General features: G+C 46.1%; 1 protein-coding gene across 2 annotated transcripts in view; it reads right to left on the bottom strand.

Annotated features, from left to right (window-relative positions):
• usp54b (ubiquitin specific peptidase 54b) overlaps nt 1-23,944 on the bottom strand; it is a 41,414-nt gene that overhangs the window by 7,926 nt on the left and 9,544 nt on the right. For both annotated transcript variants that reach the window (XM_056296859.1, XM_056296860.1), the window contains exons 3-14: nt 22,905-23,039; nt 19,044-19,157; nt 18,458-18,540; nt 14,247-14,352; nt 11,181-11,327; nt 8,401-8,550; nt 6,557-6,746; nt 6,040-6,222; nt 5,488-5,707; nt 4,093-4,476; nt 3,698-3,825; nt 3,318-3,476 (exon numbers count right to left, since the gene is read on the bottom strand). In XM_056296859.1, coding sequence (XP_056152834.1) covers nt 3,318-3,476; nt 3,698-3,825; nt 4,093-4,476; nt 5,488-5,707; nt 6,040-6,222; nt 6,557-6,746; nt 8,401-8,550; nt 11,181-11,327; nt 14,247-14,352; nt 18,458-18,540; nt 19,044-19,157; nt 22,905-23,039 — 1,999 coding nt within the window. The remainder of the gene's footprint in view (nt 1-3,317; nt 3,477-3,697; nt 3,826-4,092; nt 4,477-5,487; nt 5,708-6,039; nt 6,223-6,556; nt 6,747-8,400; nt 8,551-11,180; nt 11,328-14,246; nt 14,353-18,457; nt 18,541-19,043; nt 19,158-22,904; nt 23,040-23,944) is intronic.

Genomic DNA, 23,944 nt, shown 5'->3' with positions numbered 1-23,944 from the left:
CTGGGGACACACATAAGGGTACTCAAGTGCTTTTTGGATGGCCAGCACCATAGGAAACACACAGAGGGGTCCCTAGGTGGGTTTTAGGGCAGGCAGTGCTGAGGACACACACAAAGAAGAGGGTTGGGGGGGGGGGCTTGGGTGGTTTCGAGACAGGCACCGCTAAGGACAAAAGGGGGGACAATTTTGGTACCTGCGAGGCCCCTGTGGATGGGCGCTTCCTGTCTCCCGTTCCATTTCCTGATCCTGCCTGCGTTTGATTGGGCCCCCAGCGCTCCTCATGCACGCAGCTACAGCCAATCCGCTATGAGCGTTAGCCTCATGCAGGGGTCTGAGCACAGCTGAGGATGTTAACAACAGAGCGGGAGAGAAAAGGAGGGAGAGGTGGAGAGAGAAGACAGGAAGGCAGAAGAAGGAGGAGGATCAGGGGGACAGAATGACACGGAGAGAGAAATGGAGGGAGGAAGATATGGGAGCAATAGAGTAGAGAAAAGAGAAGTCAAAAATAAGAGAGAAGAGATGGAGGGGAGAGAGAAGAGAAAAGAGTGTGAACAAAGAAACAAGGGAGACAGAACGGCACAGAGGGAAGGGGACAGAGAAGAGAGAAGCAGAGCAAAAGGAGTGGTTATGAGGGGGCTGGCATGCAATACACCTCTCCACTGCATGTGTGTGTCTGTGCATGTTTGTGTGAATGTGTGTGTGTGTGTGTGTGTGTGTGTGTGTGTGTGTGTGTGTGTGTGTGTGTGTGTGTGTGTGTGTGTGTGTGTGTGTGTGTGTGAATGTGTGTGTGTGTGTGTGTGTGTGTGCAGTTCAGACTTCCTTTGTTCGAGAGTGTTTTCTTTAGATATTTCTGAGGTGTGTAAGAGTGGGCCCTGGTTTATGCAGTTAGTGAGTCAAACAGTTGAGGTTAGAAAATGAGGAGTAGAGTCGGAGCTACGTTCAATATGCTACTGACACCACAACAGGATAAGTCACAGGTGAGGAGGAAAAAAAAGGATTTCTAGTGGCTAACACTGCATTAAGCCTAGCCTAGTGAACGTACCCTGCGGTGGTTGTTAGTTGATAAAAAGAAGACGCAGCAAAAGTCAACAAAAACGCAACCATCACCCATCTGGGATGTGTTCAAGATGCTGCTCTTCACGAGTTTGAAAGACAATCTGCTACGCAAGACTGAGCCCGCGGAAACAGCACTGGAACGTACACGGTAGTTCTGCTGTTGTTAGCCGTCCCCTGTGAAAAGCAATGCCATCTGTCCATCAGCAAGTCGTCCTTTCACTTCATCAAGGTTGAATGTGTACACTTAGCTGCCAGAGTGTGTGTGTGTGTGTGTGTGTGTGTCAGGTAGATTGGGTTGAGCCATGGAAAACCAGACACATGCAGAACAGAGGACAGGACAGGACAGGACAGGTAATCCCTATACTACAGTTGCTTAGAGCTGGGCTGGAGGGGGAAGCCTGCAAACCTTCAGTCCATAAAAGGCCATAAGTAATGAACAGTGGACAGCGCCCCCCCCCCCCCCCCCACACACACACACACACGCATGAATGCGCACGCCGACACACAGTACACAAACATGCACACAAACACACACGGATGGGTACACAGATACAGTATAAGAATAAACATGCACACACACTCAAAAACACACACACGCAGGTACACGGATACATAGAACACACACACGCACGCACAAACACACCTCCGTAGAATTTGGCTGGGACCAGCGGCCTTGCTTTGAGGTTCGATCAGAATTCCAACTCCAATCCCCCGAGAGGGAAGCCAAGCACAGGAACACTCAGAGAGAATCTGACCCAGTCCAGGTTAGCAACCACCACATGGGATTTAGGATGCCTGGGATACTCAGGGGTCAGATTTGATAGGGATTTGCTCACTGCTGGCAACAGTGAGCCCAGCAAGAGCTCAGTTGAGCTGGAGCCGTTAGAGGTCAAACGATGCATGCACGCACACTTCTAAAGTAAATAAACCTACACTCTGATATACAAACACAAAAGGTGATAGGCACGCACAAGCAAATGCAATCAACACATTTTGCACATAAATAACACATAATATAGAGGCTGCAATACTGAAGATTGCAATTTTAGTTGAACTCAAAAGCCAGAGAACACACTAGATGACTTATAAAGTCCTAATCGACTGGGAAAAGACTCAGCATCCCAGATTTAATGACTGACATTAATGCATTACAGTCGTAGACAAGCTCACTTGTTCCCACTGCGGTCGTGAAGACACACACATTTGTTGACAAGCTCAGACTTGAGCTCCAGATTCCAGCTGTAAAATTCAAACATGTCTTGATATCGTTGTGACGGCACCACCTGGTTGAAGGCTCGATCAGGAGGCAAGTGATGTGAACCTTAAACCCCCGCACACAACCAGATGATGTTTGCCAACCGTCCATCCTGACCTATTCTAGACCAGTGCAGACTCTCCACGAGCTTCAAAATTAGTCGGCATGGCCAAATTGGGGTTGAAATCAGCCTTTAAATCATCCAGTGTGTACCTTATCACGTAAGGTGATATGTGGTTAATGAACGGGTCGGTGACCGATCCTCATCCCAGAGATCCACTCCAAATGAAAGAGTTGGCAGCATCACAGCTACAATGCTGCTGTGTCAGTGCTTTCCCCACCGCCAAACAAATGGTCGAACCCGAGTTCAGTGTGGGTAAAGGTCTCTTATAAGCTTGTTCTGCTGTATCTGCTGGTTAGCGTTTTCTTCAAACATGCTGCTGCCTGCTTTATTCTTTAGCATTCGACTGCTATGCTGAAGACATAAATGCTTTGCATTGTATCGTCTTTCCTTGGAAAGTTCTGCCTGACATTAATCATTAAAACGAGCAACTGCAGATATGTGCCAATTTAAATTTTCATGGATTAGTTGTTGTCTTAGATATTCCAACAATAGAAAGTTAAAAAAAAAAAAGGATGTGTTTGCATGTAAATGTTCAGCATTGTAGCTTGAACAAATAGATAACTAGATAGACTGACTGACTGAGGGACAGATGGGGACAAGGACATAGAGGTGGTCAGAAAGCAGAAAGAAGCACAGATGTAAACTGATGTGACAGAAATACTGCAGCCTTTCATACGACTTCTTCCTCTGTCCTCTGGAAGTTCAGTCCCCCAACATCGTTCTTCTCTTTTTGTACAACTCTGTCCATCTTTGTATGTTTTTCCCCTCGCTCTCCCTCTTATCTTTCTCTCCTCCTCACCCCCCCCCCATTTTCCTATTTTTCTTCATCCCTCCCTCCATGTTCCACCTCCTTTATCTTTCTATTCATCCTTCCACACATACCCTGGTGCTGGAGCTGGTCCAGGTCCATGAATTTGCTGGGTTTGGGATTGAAGCCCATGGCTGCCTCTCTCTCCGCCTCCCTCCGCCTCTGCTGCTCCTGCTGGCGAGCTCTCCTTGTCACCTCCTCCTGCAGCTCATCCAGCTCACTGCGCCCTGAGCCTGCACGTGTGTGTGTGCGCACACACATACGGACATACAACCATGCACGCATGGATGGAAACACAGAACGCACAGGCACAAATAGACACACGGACACACAATCAAGACAAGACACATTTATACAGGAGAGCTGTTGGTAATTTGCATGCTCTTCACATGAGTGCCATGTGTGCCTAAAATATTAAAATCAGTCAGACACACACACACACACACACACACACCTATATTAATGCCGCTACTCCAGCTGGATGATGGCAGATCCTGCAGAATAGCACCGCTGCTCTTTGACTTGGGCACTGTGCGCCATGAAGGCCCTGACATCAACACCCGCTTTGGCTGCCCCACCTCCCTAGAGAGAAAGAGCAAGAGAGAGCACAAGAGTGAAAGAGAGAGACAGAGAGGGGGGGGGGGGAACCAGCAAGAAAAAGTGAAAATAAAGGGGTGGGGAAAGGAAGAGAGTAGGAGGGGGAGGCACAATCAACTTCTGACGCTTATGTATTAGAGTGAGGAATATGATATTTGACATCATATGAAACACGATAACAGAGAAACCATGAGCAGTAAATCGCTTACAGCAAGCAAACACAAAGTTTTGTGTGTGTGTGTGTGTGTTTACCTGTCAGGACTACTGCTGTTTCTCTCGCTGCTCTCATAGCCGCTCTCCATCCTCTGAATTAGACGTGGCTGATGCTCCACCCCCCTAAGGGGTGGGGGGCCAGGAGGGGCCATCGCCCTACCGCCCAGAGATCCCGGCAAGCCACCTAGCCCAGGCCCCATCTCCCCCTCCCCCTTTTCTCGCCCTGACACCTCTGCAAAGCCTGGTTGCATGGCAGGAGCAGGCCCTGCTGAGGGCACGAGGTCCTGAGGCTCCAGAGGGAAAGTGGGACCAGGCACGGTGCTGTAGCCGAGAGGAGAGCCCCTCTGGCGGGTAAAGATGCTGTCAATATTCAGGGCCTCCCTCCTTGGTCTCCAAGCCGGTCTGTAGCGGCCCCCAGAAGAACTGCACGGGTAAAGAGGAAAGAATTGATGGGTAGAAAGGTGGGACTAAGACAATGGGAAGGAAGTTAGAGACGATGATATGAGCATGACTCGATATGGGTGCAACAAGGTTGATGAACCGGTGTGTTAAGACTAAATAGTGTTTTGCTAGCGTAGAATCAAATGTACTGTGTGGCAATCTTTTAAATAAAAAGACATGGACAATTTTGGATCTGATACACTTTAAAGCTGAAATCCGTGATTTCCCTGATTTGTCCCTCTCGCTGGCAGTGAGAAAGAACTACAAACAAGGTGTTGCAGACATTGTGGCGAGTGTGCCATCAGCTCAGCAGTAAACAGTTCCCACCCTTGTAGAAATGACATCCTCAGACTAAAGCTTACACAGGCAAACTAATGCATTACAAACTACATCAAACTATATGAGAACACTGTTGTACTGTAATTTTGATTGTGTAATTGGTAGACCACCTGTCCAATAGAAGCATCACCACATCATCATCACCTTTCAATCCTGTTTGAGTAGGAACATGTTTGCTGCTGCACCAGTGTTCATCCTACCCAGTCGAAAAATTATATGGAGATTGTCTAACCCAACTCAATGGTTCAGATGGATAAAATAACTATTAATTAATGGAGGAAAATCATGGATTTCATTTTAAGACTTTCTCCAGAAAGATATCATTGGAAAGATATTGACTGTAGACACAAAAAAAGCCTCCCAGGAATTTGTGTTGTGCAGCCAACTGCTACTGAAGTTATCTGTGTGGAGGTTTTTTTTATTGCTGTTACCACTGCAACCTTACTCTTTCTTACCAATTTACAATCTGTCGACAGCAGGGACAGGTCAATAAATAAAAGTCAATATGGCTGAAATAAGTGATAAAAAACTTGCAAGAATAGATGTTTAGTGAGTATTCATTGAACTCTCGGAGCAGGGATGAATGTGTCTGTGTGTACCTTGATTCAGTTTGGTTCAGAGCAGCAAATGCACAGTTGACAAAAACACACCCACCTGGACTTGCTCTCACTGCTGGTGCTTTCATCCTCCCAGTGGGGGCCCCCGGTCCCTCCCTCACAGCCGCCCACCCCTGAGGACGAGGAGGAGGAGAGGGGTCGTGAGGAGGAGGAGGAAGAGGTGAGAGGCCGCCGGGAGGAGAGGAGGAATACAGCAGTCTCCTTGTACTCCTGCAGAGGAGGAGAGGGAGGGCGGGGAGTCCCCTCTACTGTTGACTCTGACCGAGAAAGATGAATGGGAAGGAGGATAGAGAAAGAGAGAGAGGGAGAGAGAGAAAGCAAATTGCATTTTTTAGTTATGTGGAAGTATACAGTCCACAGTGCAAACAAATATAAGAACAACCACTATTGAGGTATGTAACCTGATGAGCCTGCAAGTGAGACGGCACAGAGCTGCTCGTGACAAAAGCAATAGGTGAAACTGAGAGAGAGGAAGATGACTTTTAACTCAAACAACCTTAGTGACGTCACACACTGATGACTCTACCTACAATGTGTGGCTCGCCACTTTCCACGGACCTGCGAGCGCGCTCTGCGTCCACACACTCACCCGCAGCGTCGAGCCCGTGCGAGGCGGCGCTGCTGTCGTGGTTACAGACCACCGTGGTCTGCGACTCGTTGGAGAGGTGGCTGCCCGTGGACTGGTGGAGGGGGCGACTGCGGGAGGCGCGGTGGCTGGAGCTGTCTGTTGACGAGTCTGTACGAGTGTCGCTGGAGATGGACGGCTCCCGGCCTGGAAGAAAGACAGGGAGGAGACAGAGAGAGAGAGGGAGGCAAGGAAAATGGAAAAAGATAGGGATGAGGGAGAAATAAAGCAGAATGAAAAAGTCATAAGCGCTGAAATCAAAAGCTTTCTGACTTTCTGACCCGGGGATTAATCCCACACCTCTGTATGTTTACTGTTAAGAGGGGAACGACAAGTCTGGGCTTTACCACAGGCTGAAACAGAAGTTGGATTAAGGGGTTGAAGGTTAGGGCCTTTTAAGCCATAACCTTGCATGCTCCTAGACGATAAACACAAAGTAATCTGATTTTATCAGATGTATAGAGCGTTATCTATGCTGTACCAGAGTCCTCGCTGTCATAGCCGGCCTTGCTGCAGTGTTGGAGCTCGAGATGGGGGTTGGAGCTGGAGCAGGGGTTGGGGCAGTCTTGCGATACCACTGGTGTCCCACGGGGGTCAGCATAGAGCAGAAGCAGGGGCTGGTAGTGGCCCTTGATGCAGCGAGACACCACGTCCTTCCACTTAGGGCCAATCTACAAGGAGACAGAGGAAGACTCATTACAATAGAAAAAGAAACACATACAAGTGTAAAAATAAAGACAAAACGATAATCCACAGAAGTATGAATGACATACTGCAGATTCTATTTATAACACAATTTAATACAATTCAACACACTAATGATGGACACTAATAGTAACGAGATTGCCACCAACTAAAAATGAATTAAAAGTTAAAACCAAAAATTAAAAAACTAAAAATTAATCTGACTTAGCACTGAATTCGTTCCCTTAAAACCCAAGTGGGAAGAATCACAAAGTGAAGCAAAATAAGATGTAAAACCTAAAAAATTGTCACAACTGAAATTGTTTAAGGAAAGCGATGGAATGGAAACCATCCGAGCTACAAAACTCGAATGTGCGTGTGGTCAGAGCTCATTCATTTTCAGTACTTGCAACCGAATTTGTTGGAGGCAGTGTTTCTTGAGGATAATGCTTATAGATGCAAGAGAGGGGTGTTTTGTAAAACCATGGCAGACTCATTTTATGTTTGTAATACAGGTTGTAATGGAAATGAAGACATGCAGGATACTGAGAAAGGTGAGCCTATTTATTTACCAGGCAGCAACGGTAAATTGCACGTTGAGTAAAGAGAGGCTTTTCCATTAGGCAGCTTCCCTGTGCCGTCTCATTAAAATGAAGAGGGTTCGCAAAAAACCCTTTCCGCTAAACACCAATAACACTTCTTCGGCTAACACAGCAGCAAATTGACCCGCACTTCAAAGTGACATTACTAATGTAAACCGAACTACAATATGTCCAAAGAAACCTTCCTAGCTGCACAATTCTACAACACTTAGTAAAGTGTTTATTCTTTTTAGTGTTCCCAGATTTTAAAAAATCCCATCCTATCAAGTCATGTTATTAAGTCAGTTATTAAACTTTTGTTTGCAGGGTGTCTGGGTAGCATGGAGGTCTATTCCGTTGCCTACCAACACGAGGATCGCCGGTTCGAATCCCAGTGTTACCTCCAGCTTGGTCGGGCGTCCCTACTGACACAATTGACCGTGTCTGCGGGTGGGAAGCCGGATGTGGGTATGTGTCCTGGTCTCTGCACTAGCGCCCCCTCTGGTCAGTCATGGCACCTGTTCAGGGGGGAGGGGGAACTGGGGGGGAATAGCGTGATCCTCCTGCGCTACGTCCCCCTGGTGAAACTCCTCACTGTCAGGTGAAAATAAGAAGCTGGTGACTCCACATGTATCGGAGGAGGCATGTGGTAGTCTGCAACCCTCCCCGGATCGGCAAAGGGGGTGGAGCAGCGACCGGGAGGACTGGAAGAGTGTTGTAATTGGCCAAGTACAATTGGGGAGAAAAGGGGAGGGGCTTTTGTTTGTTTCCAGTTCAACTTCACTTGTTTCAGGAATTTTCAAGAGGAACAAGTCAGTGTTTTCAACCAAGGCAGAGTAAAGCAGATTACTCCATCCATATATTACCAAACTTAATGCAAAAAACACACCTAACGGGGGATTTTTTATTATTATTATTTTTTCACTCTATTCTGGATTACATGACTTTTTGAATGGGGATGGTTTGTAATCCACATGGGCTAAGAACAGCACACAGGCCCTGCGCGTTTCATTACATGTGCGGCGTTTAAACTAAACTACAGAAGTCAAACCGTGGCGACCTCTTTGACGTGCGCGTCGTCAAAGTACATCCATTTGCGTATCTTGGTCTGGAAGAAGAAGGTGGAGTAGTGCTTGCCGTAGTAGCACACCATGCCCACCAAGTAGAGCTCCGCCTGGCGGGCCCTCTCCTCCGTCACGCGGTAGAACAACTGGGGGGGTGGGGGGAGAGACAGAGACAGAGAGAGAGAGAGAGAGAGGCAGGGGAAGCAGATGGATTTACTGTTGGTTATCTAACTATAATACAAACAGAAATCAGAAAACAATTCCAATAGATTATGCCTTGGACTATTATCTAACAACAGGCGTCATATAACTACAGTCCACAGGACAATGAACAGAACTGGAGTGCTCGCTAAAAAGGAAACAGAAGGCTAAAATGACAGCAGATGGAAGGAGAACATAGTTCCTTCATATTAATGAATAATATCAGTGAATGATTAATATCACGATGATCCATTACTTGGCAAGACATCTTTTAAAATACAGCTTGGCATGCATTAAAATGCATTAACGTTGGTCGGTCACACACGGCACATTCGGTGTCATAGACGCGAGTGTGTGTGAGATGCGAATTCTGCAGTGTGTGACGGAGGGATTGTAACCTAAGCTATTCACAAAAGGAAGAGACTACTGAGGTTACATGCTGCATGTTACTTACGTGGAAGGTGCGATTTTCACTTGTGGTGCTGGGTGTACGTACACAGATGTGTGCATGTTGACACGTTTCAGTTTTGTGCGCGTGTGTAGGAAGGGGCAAGCGTTATGAGGAGGGATGCACCAATCACTTTTTCACTGCTGATATCGAGTCCAAGCACAAATCTCTTAAGTATCTGCAGATATCAAGTACTTAACCAATCCATTACTTTTGTTGAACAGTGCAGACTTAGACCATTAGTTTGTAGTCGATGGGCAACATAACTAAGATAAAATCCGTTTTTTCCACTATTAAAGAAATACAAGCTTCTATGTGTCAACAATGCAGTAAATGAAGCCAGTTTGCATTTATTTATGACATGTTGGGTATCAGATTTTAGTCTTGGCCAAATCTCCAATACAGATACTCCAATTTAGCACGGTATCGGCCCGATATCCAAACCCAGTATTGGTGCATCCCTATTTATGAGAACGAGCTGCATCACATGTGCATTTGTGTACGTGGTATGAATACGTGTGTGTGATCATCTCTGCATGTGATTTTATATATATATATATATGTGTGTGTGTGTGTGTGTGTGTATGTATGTATGTATACACTACCGTTCAAAAGTTTGGGATCACCCAAACAATTTCGTGTTTTCCATGAAAAGTCACACTTATTCACCACCATATGTTGTGAAATGAATAGAAAATAGAGTCAAGACATTGACAAGGTTAGAAATAATGATTTGTATTTGAAATAAGATTTTTTTTACATCAAACTTTGCTTTCGTCAAAGAATCCTCCATTTGCAGCAATTACAGCATTGCAGACCTTTGGCATTCTAGCTGTTAATTTGTTGAGGTAATCTGGAGAAATTGCACCCCATGCTTCCAGAAGCAGCTCCCACAAGTTGGATTGGTTGGATGGGCACTTCTTTGAGCAGATTGAGTTTCTGGAGCATCACATTTGTGGGGTCAATTAAACGCTCAAAATGGCCAGAAAAAGAGAACTTTCATCTGAAACTCGACAGTCTATTCTTGTTCTTAGAAATGAAGGCTATTCCATGCGAGAAATTGCTAAGAAATTGAAGATTTCCTACACTGGTGTGTACTACTCCCTTCAGAGGACAGCACAAACAGGCTCTAACAGGTACTATTTAATGAAGATGCCAGTTGGGGACCTGTGAGGCGTCTGTTTCTCAAACTAGAGACTCTAATGTACTTTTCTTCTTGCTCAGTTGTGCAACGCGGCCTCCCACTTCTTTTTCTACTCTGGTTAGAGCCTGTTTGTGCTGTCCTCTGAAGGGAGTAGTACACACCGGTGTAGGAAATCTTCAATTTCTTAGCAATTTCTCGCATGGAATAGCCTTCATTTCTAAGAACAAGAATAGACTGTCGAGTTTCAGATGAAAGTTCTCTTTTTCTGGCCATTTTGAGCGTTTAATTGACCCCACAAATGTGATGCTCCAGAAACTCAATCTGCTCAAAGAAGTGCCCATCCAACCAATCCAACTTGTGGGAGCTGCTTCTGGAAGCGTGGGGTGCAATTTCTCCAGATTACCTCAACAAATTAACAGCTAGAATGCCAAAGGTCTGCAATGCTGTAATTGCTGCAAATGGAGGATTCTTTGACGAAAGCAAAGTTTGATGTAAAAAAAATCTTATTTCAAATACAAATCATTATTTCTAACCTTGTCAATGTCTTGACTCTATTTTCTATTCATTTCACAACATATGGTGGTGAATAAGTGTGACTTTTCATGGAAAACACAAAATTGTTTGGGTGATCCCAAACTTTTGAACGGTAGTGTATATATGACTTAGAATGTATGCATGCTTGTCTCTATGTATGTATGTGTAAGTGCACTTATTTACACACACACACACACATATACACACACACATATATACATATATATACACACATATATAACACATGCTTATGATGCATATGTGTGTGCCTCCACACATCTGTGTATGTGCCGCTCTACAGGCATGTGCTTTCAGAACTGTACATGCATCTGGGAGCATGTGCACATACACATGCTTGCCTGCTTGCTCATGCATATGTGTGTGTGTGTGTTGTGTTGTGTTGTGTTTTGTGTGTGTGTTTTTGTGTGTGTGTTGTATGCTCCTCTCACATCTCCCAGACGCAGACAGGTGCCCAGGCTGTGGATAACGTCCTCTGCCAGGTCAGAGTGGTCTGAGTCCCAGACCAGGCCGATGCTCACGATCTCTGGGGAGTTCATCAGCACGCGGCGGATACGCAACACCTCGCCACAGTTACTCTGTGACAGAGGATAAGAAGGGTGATGGGGGGCAGAGAGGAAAGCGGAAAGCATGATCAAACATGTTGTGTTTTTTATGGGGGGTTTTTTCCCCCTCCATCCTGTGGTATGAGGCAATGACACGAGGTGTGACACTGGCTACCATGGCTGAAGCCCATCTCTTTAATTGGGCGCCAACCAACATGGACACTCACACTGTGTGCACATGTGTGTGTAGGTGCACAATATGGAGGTAGCTACACACTCAAATAAAAAAAACAGCGAGAGAGTGAGGGCCAGAGATAAAAGGCAGGCAAGAGAAAGAAAGATTGAGGGAGACAGAGGGTAGGCCTCTGTCCCTCCACCTCTCAACAGACAAGGTTGAGAGCTGAATCGATCTAGCGTGAGGAAGAGAGGGCAAGAAAGGGCAGGGGAGAGACAGAAATGGAGAGGAAGAAGCTGTGCGCTGAGTTGTGTTTGTCCCTTGGGCCTTCTGTTGAGTTCAGAACCGTATGTTCTGAATCCTTCCTTTGAGTCATGACCCACCACAGAGCTGGTGCACAGACATACACACACGCTCGCTCGCATGCACACACACACGCACGCACGCGCACACACACACACACACACAAAACACGCACACAGGGCTGGCAGGGTGAGCACGGAAACAGCCTGAGAACACCCTGGTAACCAGACACTCTGCCAGCATACACAATCAAACACACACACACACACACACACACACACACACACACACACACACACACACACACACACACACACAATTTCTCCCTTTGTGGGCAGCGGGTTGTCTTGTGCTGGCACCAGAGATGGCAGGAAGGTATTTTGCCAGGGCCTGCTTCTCAGTTCTCTGAAAGGGATACAAACACAGCCAGGGACCGGCAGCTCAACAGCCAACGCAGAGAAACAGGCAATCTATTAGCTCAGGACACAACTATGGGACAAACAGTCTCGTTTAGCATTCTGTATCCTCTCAGGAGCTCAGAATATCCTCTACGAATGTCGACTCTCATTCTTCGCGTGTTGGTACAAACAGATTTAGTCGTCAGAAACATTTTCTTAATTATGCATTCATCAATGCTATCTTAACTAAGCTGTGTCCTCAAGTCTGTCCAGACAAAAGTGAGCACTTGCGTTGCATATCGGGTGCCTTTGGTAAAAGACAAGCTGGAAAAATGTCCATAGTGAAAGTCTTTTGAGTCAAAACTGAGAAAATGTATGAGCGTGTATATGCAAAACACTTCCTAAACTGTCTTGATGCATGCTCAATAATCCAGGTAAGAAAATCAAAGAGGGTTGAATCAGTTCATCTGGACACAGCATTTATTGACAGATCCGTTTCATCATTCAACTGAGTGACCTCTTCAGTCTAAACTGACCGCAAGTAACCCCACCCTTATGAACAACACAGTACAATACAGTTGCCTAACGACCGAAACCATCGACCGGTTTCATATGCAAATATGGGTGTGTAACTAGGGTTTCAATGGCCATGTGTACTATTCACAGAGCAGTAGGGAACATTGCAATTGTAAGATGGTGACAGATGTATAACAACCAAAACCAACGACCAGTTTCATGTGCAAATATGGAGGTAGCTACACATCAACCAGTTTCATGTGCATATTTGCATACGTATGAAACTGGTCGATGGTTTCGGTCATTAGGCAACTGTATTGTACTGTCTTGTTTATAAGGGATGGGGTTACTTGCAGTTAGTTTAGACTGAAGATGTCACTTAGTTGAGTGATGAAACTTATCTGTCAATAAACATTGTATCCAGATGAACTGATTCAACTTTCTTTGACTTACTGAACTATAAAGCATTTCAGTTACCTTTTGGTAGTTGTGTTACAGTTGCAGATGTGATCAGGTGATGGGATTATGATGGTATTTTGTGATCCTGCCAGTTCCATATATTTTAATAAATGAGCATACTCCAAATGCCAAGAAAAAGCGATGGATATACTTGGCATACAACCCCAGCCACACTATCACCTCTACTTTCCCTTTCCCTTCATGGGCACCAGGTACAAAACCATTCCTATCTTTAATCTATGCCTTTCTTCAAGTAGACTCCCTTCCATCTAAATACTGCCATTTTGTTTAAGCAATGCCAAAGGAGATATTAACAAAAGATCAGCCCTGGAAGTGATGAAAGGTAAATAAAAGACGGTTATGAGTCCTAACACTTACACGCCGTCAACACTTGGATCTATGATCAACGAAATGGTGTGCATGGCAGGCTTGTGCATAGCAGCGGAGGTGCGAGAGCGCTGCAAAAAGTAGCGCAACTGCTTGGCTGTGCCCAGAGAAGAGCCTCTTTGTTTGGTCACTTTGGCAGAGAGGGTGGGTTGCGCAAGTCCAAGCTAGATCTATTCGCTGCCACTCACCAGCAGCACTTTCCCAGGTGGCAGCACAACACACAGGCTCACAGAACAAAGGAATGCATGTGCCCCTCTCTCCCTCCCTCGCTCTCTCTCTCTCTCTCTCTCTCTCTCTCTCTCTCTCTCTCTCTCTCTCTCTCTCTCTATCTCTCTTTTTCTCGCATTCACTGTTTATTGTTCCCTTACTCGCTTTTCCTCTTTGTTTCACGATCATTCTCTCTCTTTCTCTCTGTAAAATGGAAAATAAATGGTAATCCAACCAAAAAAAATACAGTCAAAACTCGAGTTTTAAGTAGAATACAGGCTTTTGTGATTTAGGTCTGTGTGTGTGTGTTTTAAGTATGTGTTTGAGAAGATGCACGCTGTATTCACAAACTTTTATACAGTTCATAATTACAGTTTGCTAGTGCATGTGTCCATGAGAATGCATTATGTCTGCAATTCTGCATGTACGTGTGTGCACAAGTGCATGCACATCAGCATAGTGCCTGTATGTGTGTGTGTGTGTTAGTGCGTTTGCATCCGTCTTTACCGGGCAGTTGCGCAGGTCTCCCATGTTGCTGGCATTGCGGAGCAGTTCCCCAAACATATCTGGTGTGGGTTTCTCTCTGCACTCCAGCATCCTCACTGCCTGGTTACTGCAGCATTGGACACAAACACACACACACACACAAACATACACACATCTTCAAGAACACACTCTGAAAGTGCACATTCCACAGAACTAGGGCAAAGCTTTTGTGAATTCAACAACATAGCTGTCCTCGAACCTAAATGAAACCCACAGAAACATGAAACACTTTCTTTTGTACTGAAGCTGTTTTTTTTGTTTGCAAATAGAGGTCTGCATCTACGGGTACATTTAGCTAAGACCCTTATCTCAAACAATCTCAAATGAGTGCCCTTCCCCTGGTTGTGCCTTTTGAAGCTCAAATAGGAACACTATAGAAGTTACAGATTTAACTCTATTTACATCCAAAAATACCACAGAAAATCGGCCGTTTGTCTGGAGATTATGTTTGATCCTGCACATCGACTGCCAAACATACACACTTCCCAGTGTCCCACTCTCCTTTAGTCTCTCCTCATATGTGTTATCTAGCATAAATGACAATGAGAACATTAATAGAAGAACAGTATGCTGTATATACTGCATACCAAAGCATATGGAGGCTTTGAATGGCCAGAGAGGTGGACTGGATGGAAATACTGCATTCATTCATTAGAACAGGCAATGATCAGTTGCTGTGTCAAGAAATGAATCAACCTAAATGGTTATACCCCCCCCCCAACTATTTCTCCCCAATTCTACTTGGCCAATTACCTTATTTTCCGAGCCATCCCGGTCGCTGCTCCACCCCCTCTGCCAATCCGGGGAGGGCTGCAGACTACTCCATGCTTCCTCTGATACACATGGAGTCGCCAGCCGCTTCTTTTCACCTGACAGTGAGGAGTTTCACCAGGGGGGCGTAGCGCGTGGGAGGATCACACTATACCCCCCAGTTCCCCCTCCCCCCCAAACAGGTGCCCCGGCTGACCAGAGGAGGCGTTAGTGCAGCGACCAGGACACGTACCCACATCCGGCTTCCCACCCACAGACACGGCCAATTGTGTCTGTAGAGTCGTCTGACCAAGCCGGAGGTAACACGGGGATTCAAACCAGCAAGCCCTGTGTTGGTAGGCAACGGAATAGACCACTACGCTACCAGAATGCCCGCAATGGTTCAGATTTTAAGGTCTCAAAATGGAGTGCCATTGGTAAAAGTCTACAAGGCCATGTAGGTAACATGACCCTGAAAGGTCAGGAGTTGGTGCAAAACCATGTGGCTGGTATGTGCAGTAGATGAGTACAGTTCTGATCAAGGAGTACTTTTATCTATTAACCAATGCTTCAACTACCCAAGTAATCAGTGTAAGAAAATATTTCAATCGAGGCACTATATGGTTTAAACTTGTGCATTTTCTAAAGCACCTGGGTATGTACTGTGACAATCCCCATTCAAACTTGTCGGATCATTTTCTCTACCTTTCTTTGTGGTTTTTCATTCTTTATGTATTATTGTAGAGCACCATAATGGGAGCCAATAGCTGTTTTGTGTGTGTATTGCACAACCAAAGCATCAGCAGATTGGTGCCGCATCAGCAGTAATGCGGACATTGTACTGGACCTGTGGTGAAGAGCGAGCTGAGCCAGAAGGCAAAGCTCTCAATTTACCAGTCAATCTTCATTCCAACCCTCACCTATGGTCATGAGCTTCGGGTAGTGACTAAAAGGGTGAGATCGCAGATACAAGCAGCTGAAATGAGTTTCATTCGTAGGGTGTCTGGGCTCAGCCTTAGAGATACGGTGAGGAACTTGGAAATCCGGAGGGAGCTCGGAGTAAAGCCGCTGTTCCTTCGCATCGAAGGAGCCAGTTGATGTGGTTTGGGCATCTGATTAGGATGCCTCCTGGGTGCCTTCCTTTGGAGGTTTTCCAGACACATCCAACTGGGAGGAGACCCCGGGGTAGACCCAGAACTAGCTAGAGGGACTACATGTCCAATCTGGCCTGGGAACGCCTTAGGATCCCCCAGGAGGAACTGGAGTGCATTGCTGGGGAGAGGTACGGACGTCTGGAGTGCCCTACTTAGCTTGCTGCCACCGCGACCCGACCCCGGAGAAGCGGCTTATGATGAGATGAGATGAGATTGCACAACCAACATCCAGTTCACTGCATCTGGTGGCCGTTCAAGTGCACAGTCTCAAAACGCCATAAAGCAACCTGGCTCAGATATTTTTTTATTTTGATTTCGAGATACTTTATTGATCCCCATAGGGAAATTCAGCTCTGCATTTAGCCCATCCTAGCTGTGTAGCTAGGAGCAGTGAGCAGCCGCCATGCAGCGCCCGGGGACCAACTCCAGTTCATCTTGCCATGCCTCAGTCAAGAGCACAGACAGGAATATAAACCCTAACATGCATGTCTTTTTGCACATTTAGATGCAGACTATGCAGATGCACATAAACGTGTGTCAATAAATCAAAAGACTGAGCAGAAATCTAAGTATTTTGATCATGCTACGCTCACTACAATTTTGACCTTGCCTAGATAGATAATTAAAAAAAAAAAGATTTACGGAAGACTATTTCTAAAGTCGTGGTAATGCCTTCATCAGTTTGCAGTCAGATGATTATCACTCTGCAAGTAAACATACCCAATGTTGCCAACTGGGGCGGTTGGTTTTGGGTTAACAGAAGTCACTGTTTAGCGCCCTGAAGGTGTCACGGATCTAGTTTAATGATGCATCTGCAATTGGACGTTCCCAATTGATGGCCCCAAGGTCATACCAGCTCTCACAACCCATCTTTCATTAAGCTAGGTTTTTAAACAATTGTACTTCAAAAAAAGCACCAGGGCTGGCTGCATTGGCCTTTCTTTTAGTATTAATTTAAGAATAACACTTTAAAAACTTTGCCCCCCCCCACCCCCCCACTTCGTTTTCTTGTCCATTTCATTAAACTCTCTCTCTAACTCTGTTCTGCTCTCTGGCACGCAACCCCACACTCTGCCTTAAGACACACAGAGATGCAGGGCTAGGACAACAACCAAACAAAAAACTCTTAACGAGGAATAAACTTGTCTCACCATTTCTCAATTTAACTACGTACACCTAGAACGTGGGTGAAGCAGACACCTATTTTGTGTTTGTTTTATTCTGTGATGATCGTAGTCATGCTGACCGTTGCGTATTTGGCCATCTCTACTGTAAACATGTTCTAAACTGGTGAAAATCACCAGTGGCACCACCATTAGTGAGTAAGCTGTATCAAAACTACCTTGTCACAACTAATCTGCCTGGTCTTTTTAACTCTGGCTGTCTCCCTGTGTCCTTTAGCACCACAGATCTCTCTCATGCTTCTCTTGCTTTTCCCAAATAGGATATGGAAAGATACAGCCACCTATTTCCCTCTCATTCAGTTTCTCCGACCCAGTGTTTCCCTTATCGACTAATGTCACCCCCTGGGTTCACTAAATCAAAGAGCTGATAGATTACTTCCCCACTTCCTTCTTTCATTGATTTGGAGTGTGTGTGAATTTTATGTAACACCATGAGGATGCACACACACATTACTGGTGTGTGTGTGTGTGTGTCTCTCTCTCTCTCTGTTTGTATGCATGTGTAGGACAGAGATTGTGCACAATCTCACATAGTCATGTGCATGTGTGTGCACTTGTGAATGTGTATAAGCCCGTGTGCACATATGTGTATACCTGTTCTTGCATGTGTGCATGACTCCTTTGAGCATGTGCTTGTGCACGTGTTCTTGTGTGTGTGTGTATGTGTGTGTGTACATGGCTGAGTGTCTGCTGGTATGTGTGTGTAAGTCTGAGAGATTGTGCACAATCTCACATAGTCATGTGCATGTGTGTGCACTTGTGAATGTGGGTGGGCATGTGTGAATGTGTATAAGCCCGTGTGCATATATGTGTTTGAGCATGTGCTTGTGTACGTGTTCTCATATGTGTGTGTGTGTGTGTGTGTGTGTGTGTGTGTGTGTGTGTGTGTGTGTGTGTGTGTGTGTGTGTGTGTGTGTGTGTGATTGTTGTTCAGCAGGGACTTTTGCAGGAGAGAACACGCTGTACCTTGCTTTACTGCCACCCATCCCCAGCTTGTTGCCAGATTTGCTGCAGTGTGTGTGTGTGTGTGTTTGAAAGCGAGAGAGAAAGAGAGAGAGTGTTTTGTCTGTTTGTCTGGTCTTACCAGAGGGATGTAGTGGAGATGTAATGAACCATCTGAATGAAGGGCAGGGGGTCCGATGTGGCTCCACAGCTGTTACACACACACTGCAAACACCATGCACAACACAAAAACACAAACAGGTGGTATGCATTTACACACACACGAACAGGCACATAGTCTGAACTGTGTGATATAATTGTGACAGTTTTTAATATGACATTTTAATAAAACAAGTTTACATTTCACGTTTTTAATGGGCTGACCTCTCTTTTTGTTTATTTATTTAAATGCTGAATGTTATGGCTTAATGGAATATAATGATCATTTGTGCCTGCATATATGTGGTTAGTACCCCCTTAGCATCAAGTAAAAAAATGACATAGCTACCCTTATGAGACTACGTGCATATCTTTGTAGTCTACATATATGTGGGCTAAAAGGTTGTCTGGGCCCTGATTCCTGGAAAGCTGGTGTGGTTGCCCTCGCCCAGCAGACAGCCCTCAGCCAACCTTGTGTGTGTGTGTGTGTGTGTGTGTGTGTGTGTGTGTGTGTGTGTGTGTGTGTGCACATGCACATACAGTATGCATGTTGCTGTGTTTGCTCCCACCTGTTCAAATAGAGTCATGGCAAACTTCTGGTGTGGTATACAATGTTTGGCTGTGCAGATGTCCTCTCGGCTCTCAGCACTGATGTGGAAATGGATACGCATCAGCAGATTCTCCTAAGAGACACACAAGAGATAAAATGGAGGTGTATTAATGCATCCATGTGTGTGTGTTTATGTGAGATAAAGAGAGAATATTTGAGAGAGAGAGAGAGAGAGAGAGAGAGAGAGAGAGAGAGAGAGAGAGAGAGAGAGAGAGAGAGAGAGAGAGAGAGAGAGAGAGACAGAATTTTGAATTCTAAGACAAGTCTTCATTTAACAAGAAAGACTTTAACATGACACCCACCCTTTTAACAATATGAACAAAGTCACTCCTTCACATTAACCGGTCCAATAAAGACTTCATTTTCCATCACAGAACCGATTCACATATCAATTGAGAGAGAGAGAGAGAGGGAGCTCTATATATCCATCCATCCATTATCCGAACCGCTTATCCTGCTCTCAGGGTCGCAGGGATGCTGGAGCCTATCCTAATAGTCATTGGGCAGCAAGCGGGAGACACCCTGGACAGGCCGCCAGGCCATCACACACACACACACACACATTCACACCTAGGGACAATTTAGTACGGCTGATTCTCCTGACCTACATGTCTTTGGACTGTGCGAGGAAACCGGGGCCCCCAGAGGAAACCCACGCAGACACGGGGAGAACGTGCAAACTCCACAGAGGACGACCCGGGACGACCCCCAAGGTTGGACTACCCTGGGGCTCGAACCCAGAACCTTCTTGCTGTGAGGCGCCCATGCTAACCACTGCGCCACCATGCCGCAGCTCTCTCTCTCTCTCTCTCTCTCTCTCTCTCTCTCTCTCTCAAGAGAGAGAGAGAGAGAGAGAGAGAGAGAGAGAGAGAGAGAGAGAGAGAGAGAGAGGGAGCGATAGAGAGAGCAAGGGAGAGCGAAATGAGTTAAGATTGTGGATGTGGGTAAATCTGCACATGTTAAAGTCCATATGGTCCTGTGTACATGCCTCCTGGATGTGTGTGGGGCATATGAACAGGGTGACCATGCCAGCATGAGTGTGCATGGGTGCATGGTGGTGTTTGTGTGTGTCCCTGTGCTGGTGGTCATTCCTCCCTGTTGCTAGTCTTGTTAATCTAACTGTAGGAGCGGCATCTGTATTTCATAAGAGGCCAGCAGATTCCCTGACTTAACACATTTACAACCAATCGATCAGACAGCACTTCCTTCTCAGGCCCAGCCACAGGGCCGCGAACACACACACACACACACACACACACACACACACACACACACACACACACACACACACACACACACACACACACACACACACACTGACTGTCTTTAGAGTAAAAAGAGAGGAAAAAAGGGGAAAAAAGAGAGAAGGCAAAGGTGGGCGAAAGTGAAAGACCATCGAAGTGCAGAAAAGGAAGGGAAGGGATGAAAAAAGTAATGGCAGCTCTTAAAACGTTTCTCCGGCTTGGTCGGGCGTCCCTGCAGACACAGTTGGCCGTGTCTACGGTTGGGAAGCCGGATGTGGGTATGTGTCCTGGTCGCTGCACTAGCACCTTGTCTGGTGAAACTCCTCACTGTCAGGTGAAAAGAAGCAGCTGCCGACTCCACATGTATCAGAGGAGACATGTTGTAGTCTGCAGCCCTCCGCGAATTGGCGGGGCGGGCGGGGGGGGAGCAACCGGGATGGCTCGAAAGAGTGGGGTAATTGGTTGGATAAAATTGGGCAGAAAAAGGGGGAGGGGAAAAAACTCTTAAAACGTTTCACTTAAATCTCAGACATCCACTTGCCATCAAAATTACGATGACTAAACTTACTTGCTCATGTTGTCTGAAGAGCTTTCGTGATGAACACGCCACATTTCAGAGGACGTATTTAGGAATGGCCTTGAGGTAACAGTGTTTCTTCCAAAATGATAACGAAAATAAAAACAAAGCATTTTCGGCTGACCCCTTTCATATCTTTGACATGACATCCTTTCACCCACTTCGTTTCCCTCAAATCTCTGTTCCTCTCTCACATCTTCACTGAAGCCATTATCTGTACGGATGTTCCCCCATTGTGTTCTTACTGCAGAACTATAAACACTTTAAAATCACACATACAAACAGCAACACACTCATCTATACACACTTGTACACATCCACCGCGCACACGGACATGTATAGACTCACATGCACTATACAGGCATGTATAGTCTCACATGCACTTGAAATCGGTCGCCGCTGGACACTGGTAGGCCCTAGCCCTTGGGAAACCTCTGATACCAAACCCAAAGTGGGCCGCTAACTGCAGTAAAGATCTGCGAGTTCAGGTCACAGAATGAACCCCAAGTCCTTGGATATGAGGTGAGACCATGAGATGTGAGATGTCCTCATACTCGCCTTGATTTTGAGAATTTACAGTTTCTTATCTGTTTTCTTTTTTTTTGTGGATCCCGCCCCCTTTTTTTTTCTTCCCAATTGTATCTGGCCAATTAACCCACTCTTCCGAGCCATCCCGGTCACTGTTCCACCCCCACTGCCAATCCGTGGAAGGCTGCAGACTACCACATGCCTCCCCCGATACATGTGGAGTCGCCAGCTGCTTTTCACCTGACAGTGGGAGTTTCGCCAGGGGGACATAGCGCATGGGAGGATCACACTATTCCACCCAGTTCCCCCTCCCCCCGCAAACAGGCGCCCCAACCGACAAGAGGAGGCGCTAGTGCAGCAACCAGGACACATACATCCGGCTTCCTACCCGCAGACACGGCCAATTGTGTCTGTAGGGACGCCCGACTAAGGCGGAGGTAACACGGGATTCAAACCGCCAATCCCCGTGTTGGGTAGGCAATGGAATAGACCGCCACCCTACCTGGACGTCCTCTTCTTATCTGTTTTCTGTTTTTGTGCTACTGTGTGTGTGCGTGCATGCTTGTGTGTGGGAGGAGGGGGGTGGGGCAAAGAAATTAAAAACATTTGAAAACAACAACATACAGTAAACAGGAAGGGTGGAATTAAAAGAGTTGAACGTTAAGTGCAGAAGTGCAGCGTGGAAGTGTATTTCTTATTCAAAATGTTTATTGCCGTGGGAATGAAGTCTTTTTTTGATACACATTCTGTTTGGCCAGTGGGACTTTGAAGTGGCGTCCTGTCGGGAGAGGCCGGAAAGAGTTGTGTGTGTGCGTGCGGGGTGTGAGGGGTCTTGTGTGATGAATGTGGACTTCCTTCTGACTGACAGGATACAGCACTCTGATAACTGGGATTGGGTGGTGCCTGTTGTTATTTTGGTTGCCTGGTTTGGTGATCCGTGTGATTTTTTTTCTTCTGCTTTTCTTGTTTTTGTTTTACGCCAGTATTTAATGTAAGCTTGCATCTGATGTGCTTCTATGAGCCCTCGCCAGAGACAATTTTCTGTCACGTCAGGTGACGGACAATGAATCCTCTGATTTTAATTTTTTTTATGTCCTCTATTGATCCCCATAGGGAAATTATACTCTGCATTTAACCCATCCTAGTTGTTTAGCTAGGAGCAGTGGGCAACCGCCTTTCAGCACCCTGGGACAAACTCCAGTTCGTCTTGCCATGCCTCGGTCAGGGGCACAGACAGGAGTATTAACCATAACATGCATGTCTTTTTGATGGTGGGGGCACCCGGAGAAAACCCACCGCAGACACGGGGAGAACATGCAAACACCACAGAAAGGATGGCCTGGGATGGGATGCCCCCCCCCCCAAGGTTGGACAACCCCTGGGTTTGAACCCAGGACCTTCTAGCTGTGAGGCGACAGCGCTAACCACCGCGCTGCCTGTGGAGAATGGAGAAACTGAATGGGAAACTTACAAAGCACTCGGCAGCGTCGTCCATGATGCCCAGCTGAAAGCGTTGTTCGTCCTGGAAGGTCTTGGCCAGAGCGCTCCGTAAAGCATCCGATGGCAACACACGCTCACTGCTGAACTGGAACTGAGCGAAGATACTCTGCAAACACACACACACACACACACACGCGCGCGTTCCTGTGTTTATGTGTGCGGTCAGTGTGAAAAGTGACTTCAGCTGTTCTGTTAAACAGAACCATGTTATATCAACTGACCCATAAAACAGAACCAGGAGGTCTTTTTTGCCAACTTGTCAGGAACATCGTGCAGCAGAACAATCCCATAATAACCAGACGGGACCTGAATATCATGTGATGGCGGAGCCTCGCAGCAGAGCTGGCCTCAATATCAGACCGTATCAATAATAAATTGCATTTGTAGTGCACTTTTCCCTCACAAAAACAGATCTCCGAGTGCCTTGTAGGAGCAAAATAGAAACTAAATCTGAGGAGGTGACGAGGAGCCCAAAGAAAAAGCCAGGCTGTTGAAGCGTGTTGTGAGGCCAATGTTAAAAGCTTCGAGAGCTGGATCGGTTTGGAGAGACCCGCTCTGCTTCATCATTGTTTACAAAGTGTGTTGGTTCCGGCAGCGACGAGGCCAACAGCCCCATCTGTATAACCCTGATTAGGTCAGACATGAAACAGTTCACCACATTCACTTACCGAAAGGGCTTTTTGGATTGTCCAACTATAAACTATCGTACGGCTTCGTGTAGCGTCTAGCAATAGCACCACTACTAGTAGAAAAGATCAGTGATTCGAATAAAAATCAGGTTTACTGGCCATATAGGTTTGCATAAACACAGAATCTGACTCCGGTTTCGTGACTCTCTCAGTGTACTTAACATAGAATAACAACACCACAACACAACAATCTTCAGATATATACACATGGATTGACTATATACAGGTGAAATAAGGGGTGATAAAGTGCAGTGGTGCAGAGAAAAATTAATATAAGTATTGCTAACTCAGGAGTGGGGAGTGATGCAGATGTCTGAGGCAT

The sequence above is a fragment of the Lampris incognitus genome, chromosome 17 (assembly GCF_029633865.1).
Source record: "Lampris incognitus isolate fLamInc1 chromosome 17, fLamInc1.hap2, whole genome shotgun sequence".
In the NCBI taxonomy this organism is placed as follows: Eukaryota; Metazoa; Chordata; class Actinopteri; order Lampriformes; family Lampridae; genus Lampris; species Lampris incognitus.
This window is presented reverse-complemented; position numbering and strand designations above follow the sequence as displayed.